Below are 18,746 nucleotides of genomic sequence, written 5' to 3'. Positions count from 1 at the left end.
GCAAAAGCAATTAAAAGTGGAGATCTGAGCAAGGCAACCTCTGCTGACTCCGGCGGGATGGAGAGCGTTTTATCAAGCCCAAACTTGAAATTGCTATGTCCTAACGTCCCCTGGCTTCCCTGGCCCCCCGCCGCAAAACGCGGCCATCCATTTCCAAATTATCTCTCCCATCGCCAAAAGTCCAGAGCTGATCGTCGTTTCGATGCCGGGGCCTCGTGTCGCGCGTCAGTTTGAAGAATATCGCGCCGCTATCTCTCCTAATAAACAGCTTTAACTTTTCACCTAGGAGATCTTTCCTTTAACTTATCGCCGGGAATCATCTGCTTCCCCTTAACGCCTCCGCTAAATTAAAAAAGCGAAGTCACTCCATTTGGAACATGCGCCATCGAGACAAGGCAGATGAACGGCCGGTGAGATGACGGCGAGGCGGAGGGGGGGGAGAGAAACATTAGCCAAAAACGGGTGCCCAAAAGCCTAAGGATATCATTCTAGCAAGGTGGCACAGTGGCCTAAATGTAGATGCCGAGAGACGGCATGCTTCAGAAGACCTTGGTTCAAATTCTGCCTCTTCCATATGGAAGTAATGTTCTGTTGTTTGCAAGGGACTGCAAAAACTGTCTTGGGGAGACCCATCCCAATAATGCTGCAATTGGGAGCAAACATTACTTGTATCGGAGGGAACACTCTATTACACTTTGTCCACATAATAACCGCAAATGCAAATGCAAAGGGGTGAATGCAAATTTAAGGATTTTCCCAGTTCCTATGCCTCTCCCAAACTAGTGTTCATGAATATGAAGACAGTCCTGAATGCGTAACTCTATGTTGTGCATTCATCACCGCTCAAAAGGATTCCAGCCAAACTTTTACTGCCCTCATTTTCTTAGAGCAAAAGTAAAGCCTCTCCGAAAGCCAATGCTCCTTGAGCAATTGAACAAACCTAGGCAGGAATATGGGGATGCTTTGATTTGGATTTCCTGCATGGCAGGGGGTTGGACTGGATGGCCCTTGTGGTCTCTTCCAACTCTATGATTCTATGATTTAGATGGGGAAGTGCTGCAAATGGTGTAGAACAGAATTCGCTTTTACTAACTCGACGCAAGAACTTAAATGTGGGTTTGCTATTGGCACATATACAGTGGGCCCTAGTTATCCGCTGGGCTTTGGTTCCAGGATCCCCGTGGATCACAAAAACCGTGGATGCTCAAGTCCCGTTAAATATAACGGCAGAGCAAAATGGCGCCCTTATATAAAACAGGGAATCAAGGATTGCTATTTGGAATTTATACTTCTTTGGAATATGTTCAAGCCGTGGATGCTTGAATCGGTGGGTAAAAAATCCGTGGATAAGGAGGGCTGGCTGTATTTGTGTGTGATGTGGAAAATAATAACAGTTTGAGGGCGTCCCACGTCAAGCCTTGCCATTGGAAAGATACCTACTTGGGTGAGGCCGCCCAGCTAGCATCCAGCGAGGGTCATACGGCGTCTTGGTGGGGGAAAATTCAATAGCCCTGTCTATGGGGTCCTTTGCGGTGAGCATCGGAACTGGGCTGAAAACACTCTATATGTGGGAAAGAGGAAGAAAGAAGTTGTTAGCCGTGACTCTCAAATACTCACTCATATATATGACCAAAATCTTCAACACAGGGACACAGAAAGCTGCCTTGTATCAGGTTGGACGCTCTGTACATCCAACCCCATATTCTGACAACTCTCCAGGGTCTCAAGCTGAGATGTCTTCTCCATCATCTGTAGCCGGGTCCTCTAATAAAGACTGGAGATGCGCGCAATGATCCAGTCAATGGGAACCACAACCGCCCCTTGCCCTCCGAAAATGTCCGCCTCGCCATATTTTGAAGTAAGAGAAGCAATACACTTTGCCATCAAGAGAGCATTCCTCCTCCCCAGTAACACCATTGGGTCCTGAGTCTGGAAAGCGCATTGCCGGGGCATCAGAAGAACCAGAGGAAGGGCACGTACCTTTGGCAGGTAGGACAGCCACAGCAGGATGGTATAGACGCCTTCGAAGTCATCGCACACGGTGGTATGGGTGACCCCGTTGTTGTGCATGATCTGGATGCCGCCCAACTGGTTGTTAGAAGTGTACACCTCTCTCCCAAGCACCTGTATGAAGAAAGAAGAGGAGGAAAGATATTTAAAATATTCAATATCTACGCTTCTTACAAGTTGGCCTTCGGAAGAGTGCATGACCAATGATGAAGGTGGAAAGAGTTGTGCACAATGCCCCATCTTCGGGGGGTGGAGATACGACATTGTGGCCATTTCTTAGGCCCTGGGTACAGAATCTGAGTAAAATTATTCATCTTCAAGCCTACCTTTCTAGCATGAAGGACTAGAGACTTGTGTATTAAGCACACTTGTGAGCATTTGCTCATTTTTGCATGATGTTCTTAGGGAAACATGTACGCATAATTCATGCACAGAGGTTGCAGAATACAGCATTCCTGAGTACAGAACCCGAGTCAAGTTTTATTTCTCCTTCATTGTCGAGCCTAAATTTCTGGCACAAAGGACTAGAGACCCGTGTATTAAACACACTTGTGAGCATGTACTCATTGCTGCATTATTTGGTTACAATAATATCTGCGAACTCCGCACTGCAACCCAAATATACGCGAATCCCGCATTGCAACCCAAAGTCACAACGCAAGGGCTAGGAATCTTGATCCGAAGGAGGAGGAAAAAGGGACATGAAAATAAGGCATGGTGCAAATCTCGCACAACGGAGGAATCCACGCTTCTGTGTCCGACGCGACAGGAATCTGCTTACGAAGCAAAGAGGCTTTGAAAGGAACGAGACCCGCAATGCCCTTGCCCCCGTTTTTTAAACACAAGAAGAGAAAGGGGAACATTTCACGCAGCGCGAACAGGTACCAAACCCCCCAAGGAGTCCATAAGAAGGAAGCCCTGACCAGCGGCCTCTCCGTTCCCTGGCATGCGGCTCCTTTCTTCTAATCTCGGCCCATGCGCCGCCCGGCTCGGTTCTCATTCCCCCACTGTCTCTTCCCATTTGCCCTCTCCCTGACTGATACACTGATCTCTCGGTCACTCGGCTTTCTGCTCCGCCGGGTCCATATTACTAATAACACCTCTGCCACGGCCAGTTTACCTCATGAAGGCAGGAGCACATCATTACAAAATAAACTCATAACTCTGACATTCGAGCAAATGCGCACCATTTGTTATTTTTATGGTGCCAGCCGTTTTTTTTCTTCCTCAGGCAGGGAGGACATTAGTCGGTACGTGTTTCGTTTAGAGCTTTCCAAAAAACCTAAAACAACAACAACAACGAAGCACACAACGCCGCGCACATATACACATGGCCCTCGACGCACAAAAACGTGGCAGGGAAAGCAAAAGAATGGAGGTAAAGATAAGGGTCCTTGCTTTATCTTACATCTTTCTCCTAAAGGAGTACAGCGGATGCTTGCTTGACATGGGGATCCATTCTGGACCCTGTGTAAAGTGAATTTTGCGCATGCTCAATCCCATTTATAGGAATGTGGCACGCTTCCATGCGCAGCGCAGCTTGCAAGTTTTGGACTACAAGTTTTCCTGTATGAAATCCAAAACGTCGGGGTCCAGTTTAGAAACCAATGATCCCTTGCATTTCTCTGAATTAAGTTCCCAAGGTATGCTGATTTAATCTTAAATCTATCTTCTTGGAGGTATCTTGGAAACTGTAGTTCGTGAGAGTGCCAAACTAGACCTCTTATCAAATCTTCTTATCATCCTATGTCTTCTGATCATAGGATAGGAGCATAGCATAGGATAGGAAACCTCCTATCTCCTATCATAGGACGGATGGACTACTTTATACCAAGGCAAACTATCAGTCCCTTTAACCCAGCCATAAGGAAAGGGTGGCCCTTGGACCCCATTTTTCAAGCCACTGAAGCCCACATCAGTCCCATATTATCTTCATTACTAGATGGTATAACTAAAGGATTACTTTATGGTATGTTGGTGGTATTGGGTTTCAGCCAGATCCAGGGTTTCACTACGTGGGAGTTGTAGTATTTATGTGAAGGGCTACAAGTCACATGCCTTTAAGAGCATTTACTCTATTGGAGCTTCACCTGCAAACAATTACACACACAGTTATAGTTATAGTTATAAAGACTGTACTGTTCAGGGAAGCATTCCCAGGCATTATATGATTATTATTATGCGGTTTGGATCCATGCTGCCTCTGCTGTCAAAACACACTGACAAGTAAATACAGCATTAGGGGACCTTTTCAAGTGCGCAGGCTCCCGCAACAAACACTTGCGCCACCGCTTTGCTCAAAGCATCTCGATGCACTTTGGGGGGAGAGAATGAGAAAGAAGAGAAGGGGCTGCCTATTTATCTTTACCTCCAAAATGGGATTTAAAGGCCAAGCGCCGACGGTATATATTAGACCACTTTCGTGGGTTGTCAGCGGCAGTAAACCTGCTCTGTCCGCAATGTCTTCAGACAAGTGGCGGCTGCGCCGGCTCCGGTTCACACCAAGAAACATCAGGATTTGTTAGGATTCACTCACCTTTATTGCAATGATGGAAAACACTTCTCCCACCTTACACTTCAAAGGTATGTATATACGCATGTATAAGTCTAGACATTTCGGTTTAAACATGGACCCAAATAACCTGCGTTGACATATCCAAGGGTCAATGTAAGTATTGCATTATATTTCCCCTTTAGTAACCATTTTGCACCATTGAGTCCTAATAGTACCACCACCTACCTCTCTCTGCTCTATTTAATTGTTGGTTAGGTTCATATTTATTCATCTGTGATATATACATACATATATGATTCTGGATTGCTTTGCTGTTTTAAGCCACGCAATCCTCAGATTCATGCGTTGCGGGGTTTGTTTTGTGTGTGTTTTTACCCGACTCGCGAACTTACACATTTGTTGTGCCAGGTTTAATGTTCCTTTTTATTCTTCTCTCCCTGGCAGGACGCCTGGCTTTCGGAAAAAAGGACGCCTCCTCGCCTTTTATCGCTTCCTCGATCCCGTCCATTAACCACGCCGGCATCCTCTTTGGACCTGTTTGTGCGCCACCGGTTTAAAAAAGCGCACGCCGTGCGAACGCCGACTGGCGTGGTTTTCCAAAACAAACCTCCAAACGGAGAGATATGAGTTATGGTGACCCAGGTTTTTCTCAACAGAACGTTTTCAGAGTGGATTTGCCATTGCCTTCTTGAGCAAAGGGGATTCGAACCCTGAACTCCCAGAGTCTTAGTCCAGCGCCCAACCCACTATGCCATGCTATCTTCAATATTCATCAATATGTCCCCATTATAAAAATTACCTTTGCTATCGCCTCTGCAGATCTTTTATTTAGAAGATGCGGGGCACTAAATGCGCACAGAGAGAGAGAGAGAGCGAGTGCACTCCACATTAAAACCCCATGCGCCTGGTAAATGGAATTATATAGCTGTCATCTCCTTTCCCCCAAAGTTTTCAGAGTACAATGGACTCATTTTTTCCCCACACTCCAGAGCCGAGAGGTCCACTTGGTATTGATTTAAAGGCGCAGAAATAAATAAAACTGCTTCGCCATCGTGGCGCACACAAAATTCATGGCGCACTATTGCATGATATATTTGAAGAGCTGCTCGCAAACTCTCTTTTTTCCCCTCCCTTTCTCTGGTGAGTGATTTGGGAAGGGAAGAAGGGAGGCGCTGGGGATGCCCATGACTACAAATCCAATGGGAAACCCACAAGTGAAGTCCCCCTTGCAAACGCTATTCAAGCCGGCCATCTAGATACAATTTCAGCTTGTTCTGGAGCAGTTCTCTGCCTATCTTCTCTATTATTTATCATCATCATTACCATCTATATCTCACCAGCATCATTTGTATCCCACCACCATCACAACCTTGTATCCCACGATCATCACCATCACCACCACCAGCATCATCATCATCTGTATCCCATCATCATCACCATATGTGGGATACAGATGGTGGTGATAATGATGGTGGGATACAGATTATGATGATAGTGGGCATCATCATATATATACACACATAAGCATGTCTTATATACATATCAGCAATTCTATGGTCCTTTATCACACATACATACACATAAGCAATTGTTATGGCACTATATCACACATACATACACATAAGCAATTGTTATGGCCCTACATATACATATAGGCAATATGGCCCTATAGATACACATAAGCAATTCTTATGGCCCTATATATACATATAAGCAAGTCTATAGCCCTATATCACACATACACACAAGCAATTGTTATGGCCCTACATATACATATAAGCAGTATGGCCGTATAGATACACATAAGCAATTCTATGGCCCTATATCACACATACATACGCACAAGCAATTGTTATGGCCCTACATATACATATAAGCAGTATGGCCCTATATATACACATAAGCAATTCTATGGCCCTATATCACACATACATACACATAAGCAATTGTTATGGCCCTACATATAGGCAATATGGTCCTATAGATACACATAAGCAATTCTTATGGCCCTATATATACATATAAGCAATATGGTCATGTATATATATATATATATATACACACACACATATACATACTGTATAAGCAATCCTTGCACATGCAAAATGGGGACAGGGCTGAGGGGCGCATTGCCAGTGAGAGCTATCTTTGACCTGATTTCCCTAAAGAGACATGAAGGGGGATTAGTAACGCCAGTGCCTCGCATGCCAATTGTCTCTTGATGCGGAGCTATGCACAGAAACCACCACTTAAATGAAGACCAGGGGAGGGGAAGAGAGAGACAGTGGTTTGCTCCCAGTCCAAGAATCTGTCTCCTTATTATTAAGTCGTAAGCGCCAAGTCAAGGCCTGGCACTCCGGGAGCATCTGGGGTGATGCGCAGCTGGGTTTGCAGGGGCATCCCAGCAGCTTTTGCTGGAGAAAGGAGAAAGAACCTGCATCGTTCTGATCAATGAGCATCTTTGCTTATGAGTTGTGTCATCTCACAGTATATCCAAGCTTAGTCCCCTGGTTCTCAAACTTTGGTCTTTTAGGAGTTTTGGACTTTGGGTCCCAGAAGGCCCAGCCAGCTTGGCCAACCATCAGGGATTCTGGGAGCTGAAGTCCAAAACATTGGGAAGGCCCAATTTTGGGAACCCCAGGTTTGGTCATCTTGGCTTCTAGGGAACGTATCAGTAGAGACTTAGCTAGTCCTATGGCACTTACATATAGACTGAACAAGATGTCAAAATATCCTATTATTTTATGGTGTGGGCCTTTCATAAAGACAGATGTGCATCATGCTGTTTATGCATGTGGACAATATGTTAACACGTGACGACTGAAATGTTGAAGGGTCTAGGAACCATAAAACCCTATGAGGAGAGACTTAGGGAGCTGGGGATGTTGAGCCTGGAGGAGAGACGGTTAAGAGGTGACATGATAGCCCTGTTTCAGTATTTGAAGGGATGCCATATTGAGGAGGGAGCAAGCTTGTTTTCTGCTGCTCCAGAGAATAGGAGACAATGGAGCAATGGATGCAAGCTAAAAGAGATTCCAGGTTAACATTAGGAGGAACCTCCTGACCTCTGTTCAACCATGGAAGATGCTGCCTTGGAGGCTGGTCTATAGTATCCATACAACTCTCCACCACATTTCCGAATCCCACGGTCATCGTTTGTCGGGGATCCTTTGATGGAGAGTTCCTGCATGGCAGAATGGAGTTGGACTGGATGGCCCTTGGGGTCTCTTCCAACTCTATGATTCTATGGCCACTGGCAATGACAGCTGGGGTACTCTGGGAGATGTAGTCTTACGTTTTTTCCACTCTGGGCCAGCCGTGACCCTGAGCGTCCTTCTCATCCCCATCGCCTGGAAAGAAAAAGAGCAAGGCAACCTTGGAAAGCTTCAGCCCGGGGAGGTTTCTGTTCTGGCAGAGTGTCAGTTTCCTTTTGACATTCCTCTGCCCCTTTCCTTTCCTTTCCTTTCCAATTAGCATTCTCAAAGGCGCCGCGCCCATTGCACGTCCCTCCCTAATAGTCACGCTGCGCCACTCCAGAAAGATTCATATCGTGCATTAATAATTATAATGTGCCTTTGAATGGTGGGGATGGCACTCGCTCGTTCCAACTCTCACACAATTGCACCCCCACCACCACCACATTATGACTTTGATCTCATTTGCCATGACAAGAGGCGTCTGGAGCGGATCCCCGAACGCCACCATAGGCGGGCCGGGCACCAGCCACGGCTTCAAAGCGGCCTTTTGTGCCTTCTTTTTTGCAAGAGACCCAAACAGCCTCCGGAAAACATGTCAAATGGAGGCATGGAGGGGGCACTTAAGCATGTCCTCCATTTGCATCAGAATGAACCACCCTGTTTCCGATAGCCTGGCACATTCAGATAGTTAGGTATAGTCTCTTCGGATATACCTAAGGCGTCTAAGGGCTTTATAGTCGAACGCAACGCTTTGAATCGTGCCTGGAAACGGGTCGGCGCCCGGTGAAGCTGTTTCAGCAATATTAGATATGCTCTTTCCCACTATAAAGAGGGGAAGATGCGGCTGGGCGGACTGATAATGCCTTTTCAGGGTATGGCTGCTAACATTTGAAGGGATGCCACGTGGAGGATGGAGCAAACTTGTTTTCTGCTGCTCCAGAGAATAGGACCCAGAGCAACGGATGCAAGATACGGAAAAAGAGAGTCCACCTAAACTAAATTAGAAGGATCTTCCTAACAGTAAGAGCTGTTGGATGGTGAAATATTCCACCTGGAAGAGTGATGGAGTCTCCTTCTTTAGAGGTATTTAAACAGAGGCTGGATGGTCATCTGTCGGCGATGCTTTGATTGTGAGTTCCTGCATGGCAGAAGGTTGGACTGGATGACCCTTGGGGTCCCTTCCAAACTCTATGTTTCTATGATCACCTACATTTCGCAGGACAACTCTTGTTCTACCCAGCGTAACAACTGCATGAAAAGACGGGAAATACCTATTGATTTTGTGTGTTATGCCAGTGTGGCGTCATGGTTTGGATGTTGGACTATGCCTCTGGAAGCCAGGGTTCAGTTCTCAGCTCAGCCATGAAACCCACTGAGTGTCTATGGGCAAGTCGCACTCTCTCAGCCTCAAAAGGAGGCCATGGCAAACCTCCTCTGAACAAACCTTGCCAAGAAAACCCCAGGATCGGTTTGCTTTAGGGTTGCCGCAAGTTTGAAATGGCTTGATGGCAAACAGTAACAAAAAGAGAAAGTGTGCATGTGTCTCTCTCTATATCTGTGAATGTAGATTACATATATGTGTGTGTGTGATTGTGTGCCTGGATTTGTGTTTACGCACACAAAAGTGGAGGTGAAAGGGTTGCAAGGAGGAGTTTGGAGGGGAAGTTGATAACAGCGATCTAAAACAAACCCCAAAACCCTGCCTCAGCAAAAGTTCCCATTAACATTTGAGACACATGAACTCGGTGTCCTTCTTCCTGCCACTCTTTCTCTGCCTCTCCTGCTTGCGCGCACACACACACCCACAACACTGCCACAATTCCGCCCGGGGGCTCCACACAATTTCTATGCAAATAACAACCTCGTGGTTTATATCTTATTATATCCACCAGAGCTGCGGTGACGCGACCCGAGACGTTGTGCGAGAGAGGTAGGCTGGGAAGAGATGGAGCGGATGCGCAGCCAAGTGTGGAAAAATATTGTCAGGAGTGAGCGGCGAGAACACACACATATATATATATATACACACACACTGAGACACACACACACAAAACTATTGCCAGGATAACGTGTTTATTTCAAAGTCACACACACACACATACCCAGTGTACACACCGTCATCTTTTAAAATTCATTGGGCATTGGGCGATCATGCGCCATCCATCTGCCATCACTGTACCATTTGCATTTCATGCCTCCTGGCTTTTGATGTGCTGATACTTTGATGCAGTCGGGAGACGTGCGTTATCATTATTTCAATTTCCAGCGGGGTGGGAAAGAGCAGAGGAAAAGGAGGAGGGTCAATGGGCTTGGCGCAGCGCACCCACAAAAAGAGAGAGAGGTGGGGAAAGAGAGAGAGAGAGATGGAGGAGATGCTCACGAGTGAGGAAGGGATGGGGACGCGCTCCTTTGCGCAGCCTGTGGCGAAGACAAAGGGTGTGATGGGGATCCGTAGACCACGCCGGCTCAACCACAGCCTGAGGAGACTACTCCAGGTAGCAGACAATGGAGTGATGGAAGCAACAGCCCTCTCCTTTCCAGGGGTCTGTCCCAAATCCCACCCCGCACTTTGCTTTCACAGAGCCATAGAGTTGGAAGAGACCCCATGGACCTCTGCGATTAAGTCAACATCAACTTATGGCGAACCTAAAAACGAAAGGCCTCCAAGGCAGGGTGGTCATCCATTGCATCTGAGGAAGTAGACTGAAGCCTAGGAAAGCTCACGCTGCCAACTTCTTTCTTTCAATGAGTCTCAAAGGTGCTACAAGATCTCTCCACATCAGAGTAATGATGGCTTCCTCGGGTCAATCCACCTACAATGTGGATTTCCTACCATTTTATTAAGCACTGTCACCTAAGCACCACTCTTCAGTCCCTCCCAATGAAAGTCATTGAGCTGCATGCATATGTGTTGAAATGACGACTTTTAAATAGTTAGGTTAGCTGCTTGTAAGGGTATATATCATTGATGGCCAACGTATGGCACGAGTGCCAGAGGTGGCACTCAGAGCCCCTTCTGTGGGCACACATGCTGTTGCCCCAGCACAGAGTTTGCCAGAGTTTGTTACTAGAAAGCCAGAGGGACATGGCACTTTGTGATAAATAGTGGGTTTTTGGTTACTGTATGGGCACTCGGTCTCTAAAACGTTTGCCATCACTGCTATGTATTATCTCAAAAGATGTGGTTTGGTGGTTAGCGCATTCAACCTGGGCTTGTGAGAGCCCAGTTTGAATCCCCACTGGGCCATCAAACTCCAACTCTGAGTCCCTATAATGGGAGAAAGGAGGGATATAAGAACAATATAATAATAATAACAACAACAACAACAACTCTATAGGGTTTATTGTGTGTTTTTCGGGCTCTGTGGTCATGTTCTGGAAGAGTTCACTCCCGACGTTTCGCCAGCGAACTTGGCGAAGTAAACGCGGGAATAAACTCTTCTACAACATGGCCGCTGAGCCCGAAAAATGCCCAAAAAACTACAGATGCCAGCCACGAAAGCCTTTGACATCGCAACAACAACTCTCCTTCAACCAGACCCACTCCACAAGGTTGTTGAGAGTGGGCTTTCCAGAGCGAAAACAAGAGACAGCTCCTGCACCATCCATGTGTCCCCCTCCCCCCCCCGCAGGGTGCATTTCAGCAAGTGTTGCTTCATATATAACTGGATCCGTTGCCAAATTTTTGCCCTTCTGCAAAACCATTTACGACGCAGGCGCCGTTTCCGTTTTTTTCAATGTGGCAAAAGCCCAGGGCAAAGTGAAGGAGGAAGAGCTAAGTGCGGATGGCGGTTTGCATGTCAAGGTGAATCGGCTCCAGGCTTTAACCCGGGTTGTAAAGGAGCCACCCGAACACTGTGCAAATGAAGAAAATAATAGTGAAACCACTCTCTCTCTCTCTCCATCTATCTATATATATATCCCTCGCTAGCTTTCCTGCCACCTGCTTTTGCTTGATCTTGCTCCCTCCCTCGCCAGTAATTCAAGGGCAAATTGTTCCTCTCTTCTGCAGGCAAGAAGCTCTCCGGCATAAATCTCCAGCAGCTGCTGCCTGGGTGGCACCGTGATTTAAGAGCCTTGGCCTTTGGCTCTTCCTTCCAACCCTGTTTAAAGCCTAAAGTGGGATGGGTATAGGGTTGGGGCCATTGCCTCCCCAGAGGACCATCCATCCAGGTAGCGGCCTCCAACAAGCCCCTATCTCAAGCCTCCCTCCTCCCTCCCCAGCCCAGTGCCTTTGCCGAAGGAGAGGCCATTATTCTGGAGGAGAGAGGATCAGCAAGCGCTAGAGCAATGTCGACCCTAAATCAGAGACAGGCAGCTGCTCTCGGACTAGAAGCCCCACAATCCTTCACCATTAGGTGCCACCTGGAAAACAATAACCCAAGTGGGCCAGAGTTGGTTCAGCCCTCCTTCAAATAAACGGACGAATGATCCTAGATGGCACAATTTTTATTGCTATTACTAATACTACGCTCATCCCTCCACATTTGTGGCTTTGATTATTCACGGATTTGATTAATATGTTCTCTCTGGAGATATCTAGGTCCTCCAGCGCAACTCTGTGGTCAGCTTGAACCAAAAGCTGCACTGAAGGGCATAGAGATTCCTAAAGGGAACACTCCACTAGGCATTTGTAGTTCCTCCAGCGCAATTCTATGGTCAATGTCTGGCAGATGTTGACCACAGAGTTGCACTGGAGGACCTGGAGATTCCTAGAGAGAATGCTCCACTAAGCATTTGTCGCACATCCAGCGCAACTCTATGGCCAATGTCTGGCAGATGTTGACCATGGAGTTGCACTGGAGGAGCTAGAGATTGCTAGAGAGAATGCTCCACTAGGCATTTGTCGCACCTCCAGTGCAACTCTATGGTCAATGTCTGGCAGATGCTGACCACAGAGGTGCCCTGGAGGACCTGGAGATTCCTAGAGAGGACACTCCACTAGGCATTTGTTGCTCCTCCAGCGCAATTCTATGGTCAATGTCTGGCATATGTTGACCATGGAGTTGCACTGGAGGAGCTAGAGATTCCTAGAGAGAATGCTCCACTAAGCATTTGTTGCACCTCCAGTGCAATTCTATGGTCAATGTCTGGCAGATACTGACCACAGAGGTGCCCTGGAGGACCTAAATGTGGAGGGATGAGTACATATGGAAAGAGCAAGGATGGTGTAGTGCTTGGACTTGGACTCTGGGAGACCAGGGTTCAAATCCCCTGCTGGGTGAACTTGGATAAGTGACGCTCTCTCAGCCTCAGAAGAAAGCAATGGCAAACCCATTCTGAACGAATCTCAACATGATAGGTTTTGCCTTGGGGTCGCCGTAAATCAGAAATCACCTGGAGGAAAATAATAGGATTATTTCAATGCTGAGCAAGGAGGGACTTGAACTAAAGATGTCCTGACCTTACTTCCACACTCCGACCATTGCACTTTACTGCCTCCACTCATAAAAGCCCATTGTTGCTACTTTTATGATCCTTACTAATTTCAGGAGCCGCTTTGCGATGCCACTGTAACCCAAAACAACATGGAGCCCGGTGGCATGTTAAACACTAGCTGGTTTTATTTGGCATAAGCTGCCGCAGACTGCGATCCCTTTGGGACAAATAAAACTGGTTAGTTCTTTATCATTGCCACTAAACTCTTGCTTGTTATTCTTGCTATTTACAGTGTTTGTCTTGCCGCTTGGTACGGCAAAACCTGGAAGCAGTTTCCTTTAGGACGCGCCTCTGGAAGGATACGAAAACGACATCGAACAAGTTTCAAAGCAATTCAGAACAGAGAAACGCAACACAACGGCAATAGAGTAGCTGGGGAAATTCTGCGTACGCAAATATGTCTCAACAGGGATTTGAAAGGGAACGCATTTCTGCCTCTCCGACTCCGCAAAGAACGTTCTAGAGATTAGGTGCCACCATTGAAAAGGCTTTGCTTTTTGACGTTCCCTCGCAGTACTGGTTGCAAAACAACCTGGAAATCTTCCAAAGAGGATCCCATTGGTTTCCGTTGTTGCGTGCCTTCATTTCCGACTTAGGGCAACCCTAAGGCGAACCTATCATAGAGTTTTCTTGGCACGGTTTATTGGAGCGTGGCTTGCCCAAAGTGGGCTTCCATGGCCGAGCCAGGATTCAAACCTGGTCTCCCAGTGTTTTAGCCCAACATTCAAACAGCTACTATGCCATACTGGCCTACTAAACCCATACATGGGGATACCGTCTCTCCAGCATCTTGGCCCTATAGCGTTCAGGACTTTGTTACGTCCTCTAGAAAAACATGAACACAGCTTGGTAGTTAATAGTCTAATGAATTAATAAATATCTACACAAGGTGTGAGCAACTGTAGAAGGCTAAGAAGGTTGGTTATCCACCCAGGAGACTTCTGGGGGCTGCACATCTCTATCACATCTGTGCCCACAAATAATAATAATAATAATAATAATAATAATAGCCCCCAGACAATGTAGTGAATTGGAAGGGTACTTTCACCACACCGTGGTCCATTTTAGGCCCAGGAAAGGCCATTTTTAAAAACAGGACCTTCCCATGGGTACCAAAATCCATGGATGCCCAACGGCAATTATATATGATCACATAGTAAAATGGTGTTCCTTATATAAAATGGCTAAATCAAGGGCTTTTGTTTTAATACATTCAAGCCGTGGTTGGTTGAATCCACGGATATAAAGGGACAACGGTACACGCAAATTTCGTAGCAAGGAAAAACGTGACCGCACAACCCGACAGGAACCAATGTCAGGACAAGAACGGAGGTGAGATTCAGAGGAACAAGAATGAAGCGAAGACTTAGAGGTTTCCCATAGACCTACTCTGAGCAGACAAACCAAAGTGCCCTTCCACATTGCTCTTAATGGATGATTGTTCATGAGAAGCCTGTTTTTCCGACAAGAAAGGCGACAATACAACACCAGCCCTAAACAGAGGTGCTCACCATCCACACCAGCAGCCAACACCATTTCTCCCAGTTGGACTCCACCAGCCACGGAGGCATGATCCAGAAATGTAAAGTTTCCAAGCTCTGACACATCCTTTCTGTGCCAAATGGTACCAAAACACACACGTAAACTATGCCAGCCTATACCAAAAATGCATCGCAGTTTTAATGCGCCACAGTGAGAGACGCACATATCTCCAGTTTTGCAAAACGTGAAGCAAGACTTACTTTGTTGAGGGCTCCGGCTCCCGTTAAGATAATATGGGAATTTTCCACTTGGATCGTTCTCTGTCCCAACCGGACAAGGTACGCTCCGATGCCAATCGCCCGGCAAGTCACCTTAAAAGAGAAACACAAAGGTCTTTCAGTTCCATAGCTTTTTAACTCAGAACAACTTCTTCGGTGTCCTGATGACCAACATGGTCCGGATTTGGAACGGACAATACCGCCTCCATTTGAACGGGGCGACTGGGGTCCAAGAGCCCCATTTTCCCAATGGACTTCAAGAGTCCCTTGAGTCAGTGGGCACTGAATCAAGGTTCAATGGCCCCTGGTAACCAGAGCTGCCAACCAGGGCCCTGCAATTCAAGATGCCAAGGAAGAGCCACACTGTAGGAAATCTATCCAACCCATTGTTTATATAATGGCCTATCGTTCCAGCTCCCCATTCCCACAAACACAAACAATCTGTAGAATGGATTTTCTATGACACTCTTTCTTTGGAGGTTTATAAACAGAGGTTGGATGGGCATCTCTCGGAAATGCTCTGGTTGTGCATTCCTGCATGGCAGGGCTTTGGACAAGATGGTGCTTGTGGACCCTTCCAGCGGACTGTCCTTTAGGGGACCTTAAAGAGAGGGATAAATGGATGGATGGATGGATGGATGGATGGATGGATGGATGGATGGATGGATGGATGGATGGAGATTGGAGGGGCATGTCACAGGAGTGGTCTAGTTGTGCATTCCTTCACGGCAGGTAGCACTAGATGACCCTCCCAATTCTATGACTCTGTCTACGAATTACCAGGTTGATTGTGATAATATCTTCGTAGGCCAGGGATGATTCTCCGGCGATCATGCCAGATCCTCGCAGATTCTCTGTCCCAAGGCCTTCTTCTTTCCCAATAATATCTGTAATTTTATACCTGGCAGGGAGCGGCGCAGAAGGGAAAAGAAAGAAAGACCACATTTAGTCCGGAGGACCTTGGAAACACACTCCGCAGCATAACAACAACCAGAATAGAGTCAGGTTTTTCTGCCCCCTTCAGAGCTTGGAACGCATCACAAGTCACACAGATGCATTTAAGGAACGGTGAGTGTGCGCATGGGTGATATTTCAGTTCTGCAATGAGCGAACTAAAGCACAACTTTTGAAACCTGAGTGAAACTTGGTTGGCCGCAAGAGGTCAGAATCCACTGGCTTTAGCCGACACTCAGCTTTAGCCTATCTATTTTATTTGCTGCCAACATTTCTTGCAAAGAGGAGACCTCCAAGGTGTGCGCCCTTCTATGACGGTGGTCCTTGCTACCATTATTCACTACCTAATAAGAAAGCTCTCGGTGCCAAATGGAGCATCCTTTCTATTGCAAAGAGCCAGAAAGGAACCAAAGTGATAAAACTGAGCCAAAGAGGAAGGGGGATGCACAATATCAGGCAAGAGGGCCACAGATCAGTGACTATGGCCCCAAAATAAAGCTGCTTGGGTCACTTTGGAGGTATTCTGTTTAAATGATGCATGCTTCCTAAGAGGCCAGAAGCTGCACCAAAGCTGCACTCCAATCTTTAGGACTGGACCATGGCTTTAGCATGGTTTGGGGACTCTTAGGACGCATGCATCATTTAAACAGCATACCGCCAAAGTGAACCAAAGCAGCTTTATTTTGGCCTGTCTGAATGGGGCCAAAGTTGTAAAATAACGCTTCTTTTTTAAATCCAGTGTTTTAAACATGCTTACCTAGATTCCCCTTCGTCTTCCACATGCTCACAATGTACCGAATTCAAAGCACTGACTTTCTTATAATCCTGAGGAGTCAGGTAGAGATACTTGAATCCCTGGAGGAGGAGGGGAAATGAGAGTGGAAGGAAAAACCCATTAGAGAAATTAAATTGTTCTCGTCCCAAATCCCAATACTTCCCCGCCTCCAAAGAAAATCACATTTTGCAAGTTTAAAAAAAAAAGAGAGAGAAGAAGAATGAAGTTATTTTGAGTATTTAGAGATTGTACAGTTGGTAGAAATCAACGCCTGGTCCAGGGTCAACCAGTCATTTTCATAGATCACTGGACAGCAAAAAGATGGATCTCCGAAGTCGCAACGCAGCGCTGTAACTACTATGCCTCTTGTAAGCACATAGCCCTCAAAAACTGATATAACGGATGGACAGGTTGGACCTTAAAACCTTTGTTATGTATCTGCTTTGATCATATGGCTTCAATATGGCGATGCTCTCCTAGGGTTTCCTTGACGAAAAGGACTCAGAGGGGGTTTGCCAATGCTTGCCTCTGAGGCTGAGTAGTGATTCAAACCCTGGACACCTAGAGTCCTAATCCAACACTACATCACAGTACCCCACTGAACTACAAATCCCAGGGTTCTATGGAATAAAACCATGGCAGCGGAAGTAGAATCCCAGTGCTATAATTACAGAGCGCAGAAGAGATCTTAATGTATTACATGCAACTCAAAAGGCTCTGTCCCTGTGCCACAATTTTGACCTCTTCCTCCGAACATAAAAAAAACAGGGGGTCCACCAAATTGTGTATTCATGTTCCAGCATCACAAGCCATCTCCGAGCCTCCTTACTTTATACGGGTCGTCGGGGTCTTCCCACGCCACGTGGAACATGTGCCGGATCTCCTCGGCCAAGCCGATCCTGGCGCCGCTGTTGGCGGCGACGTAAATCCGGGGGATGCCCTGCTGCCGTGCCAGCTCCGAGGCCCTCAGAAAGAGCAGGTCCTCCTGGGGCCCAAAGGACCCGATCCGATAGGTGATGTCGTTGCTGATGACGATGACGTCTCGCCCGTCTGGATACTCGGGCGTCTTGAGGGTCATGCGCCAAGCCACCATGCCAATCTATGGAGAGGGATTATTGTGGCAATGTTAGCATTACAGTTCCTGCATGCCCTGATAGATGCCAAGCCCTCCTCCCAATTTACTGGAGCACCTAGAACTACAACGTATGTAAAAAATCAAGTTTTAAGGGAGCACATATTGTCAAATGTACTGTGCTCCTTGCGGAGCTGAAAAGGCCCATGCTCCAGGATTGGAGAGACAAATACTCGCCATCCATCATTCAATGGCTGGAAGAATTTAATGTTTCAGCCATGTGCGAACATGTATTCTACTGACGCCAATTGCAGGCCCTAAATCCAATTGCTAGTCCCCATCTTAGAATAGCCAGCAGTTGCAAAATAATAAGTTAACACTTACGTATGTCCAATTGATTCAATGGAGTGGGATTAGCAATTGGATTTAGTTCCTTTACAATAACATGGACATATGTCCCGCTTATATTCATATATATGCCTACCCACAATCATATAGTATGCATTTCTCCTTCCGTCATTTGCATTTCTCCCTCTACTTATCCTTCAATCCTTCTTGGCATTTATATATATATAACCCTAAGCGCACATAGCACATAAGAAATTTTCAAGAGTATACTATAGGAGTATTTCCAGCTTAAGCCAGGTTGCCATGCCTTTAAACTCTGTGCGCATGTGTGTGCCTACTAATACATAGAATAGAAACATGTGCAAAAATGATATCCACAGACCAGCATGCAGACTACACATTGTGCATTTCTCTCTCTGACGCACGCTCTTTCTGTGCCGCTGTTGTTACCCAGGGAGCAAATGACATTCCAGCGCAGAACCTAATCACAGCTTGGAACATCAGAAATAATGATGGCTTCTGATCGGCGGTTGTGAATAATTCATTGGGTTTGATTTCCCCCCCATTTCCCCTCCGTTCCCAGTCCTGGCCAGTGATACCTTTCAGGCCAAATGGGTTTCTACAGGAGAATAATGGTTCTGCTTCTTATGGAAATACAGTGGCGCGCACATTGCTT

General features: G+C 46.5%; 1 protein-coding gene across 5 annotated transcripts in view; it reads right to left on the bottom strand.

Annotated features, from left to right (window-relative positions):
* Window positions 1-18,746, bottom strand: part of ACACA (acetyl-CoA carboxylase alpha) — a 109,068-nt gene that overhangs the window by 22,866 nt on the left and 67,456 nt on the right. For all 5 annotated transcript variants that reach the window (XM_089483860.1, XM_089483862.1, XM_089483861.1 and 2 more), the window contains 6 exons: window positions 17,480-17,749; window positions 16,633-16,730; window positions 15,702-15,822; window positions 14,904-15,014; window positions 1,981-2,124; window positions 1,441-1,561 (listed from right to left, as the gene is read on the bottom strand). In XM_089483860.1, the coding sequence (XP_089339986.1) occupies window positions 1,441-1,561; window positions 1,981-2,124; window positions 14,904-15,014; window positions 15,702-15,822; window positions 16,633-16,730; window positions 17,480-17,749 (865 nt within the window). The remainder of the gene's footprint in view (window positions 1-1,440; window positions 1,562-1,980; window positions 2,125-14,903; window positions 15,015-15,701; window positions 15,823-16,632; window positions 16,731-17,479; window positions 17,750-18,746) is intronic.

This window comes from Sceloporus occidentalis, unplaced genomic scaffold, assembly GCF_023333645.1.
Source record: "Sceloporus occidentalis isolate IW3139 unplaced genomic scaffold, rSceOcc1.0.p SCAF_21, whole genome shotgun sequence".
NCBI classification, from domain to species: Eukaryota; Metazoa; Chordata; class Lepidosauria; order Squamata; family Phrynosomatidae; genus Sceloporus; species Sceloporus occidentalis.
This window is presented reverse-complemented; position numbering and strand designations above follow the sequence as displayed.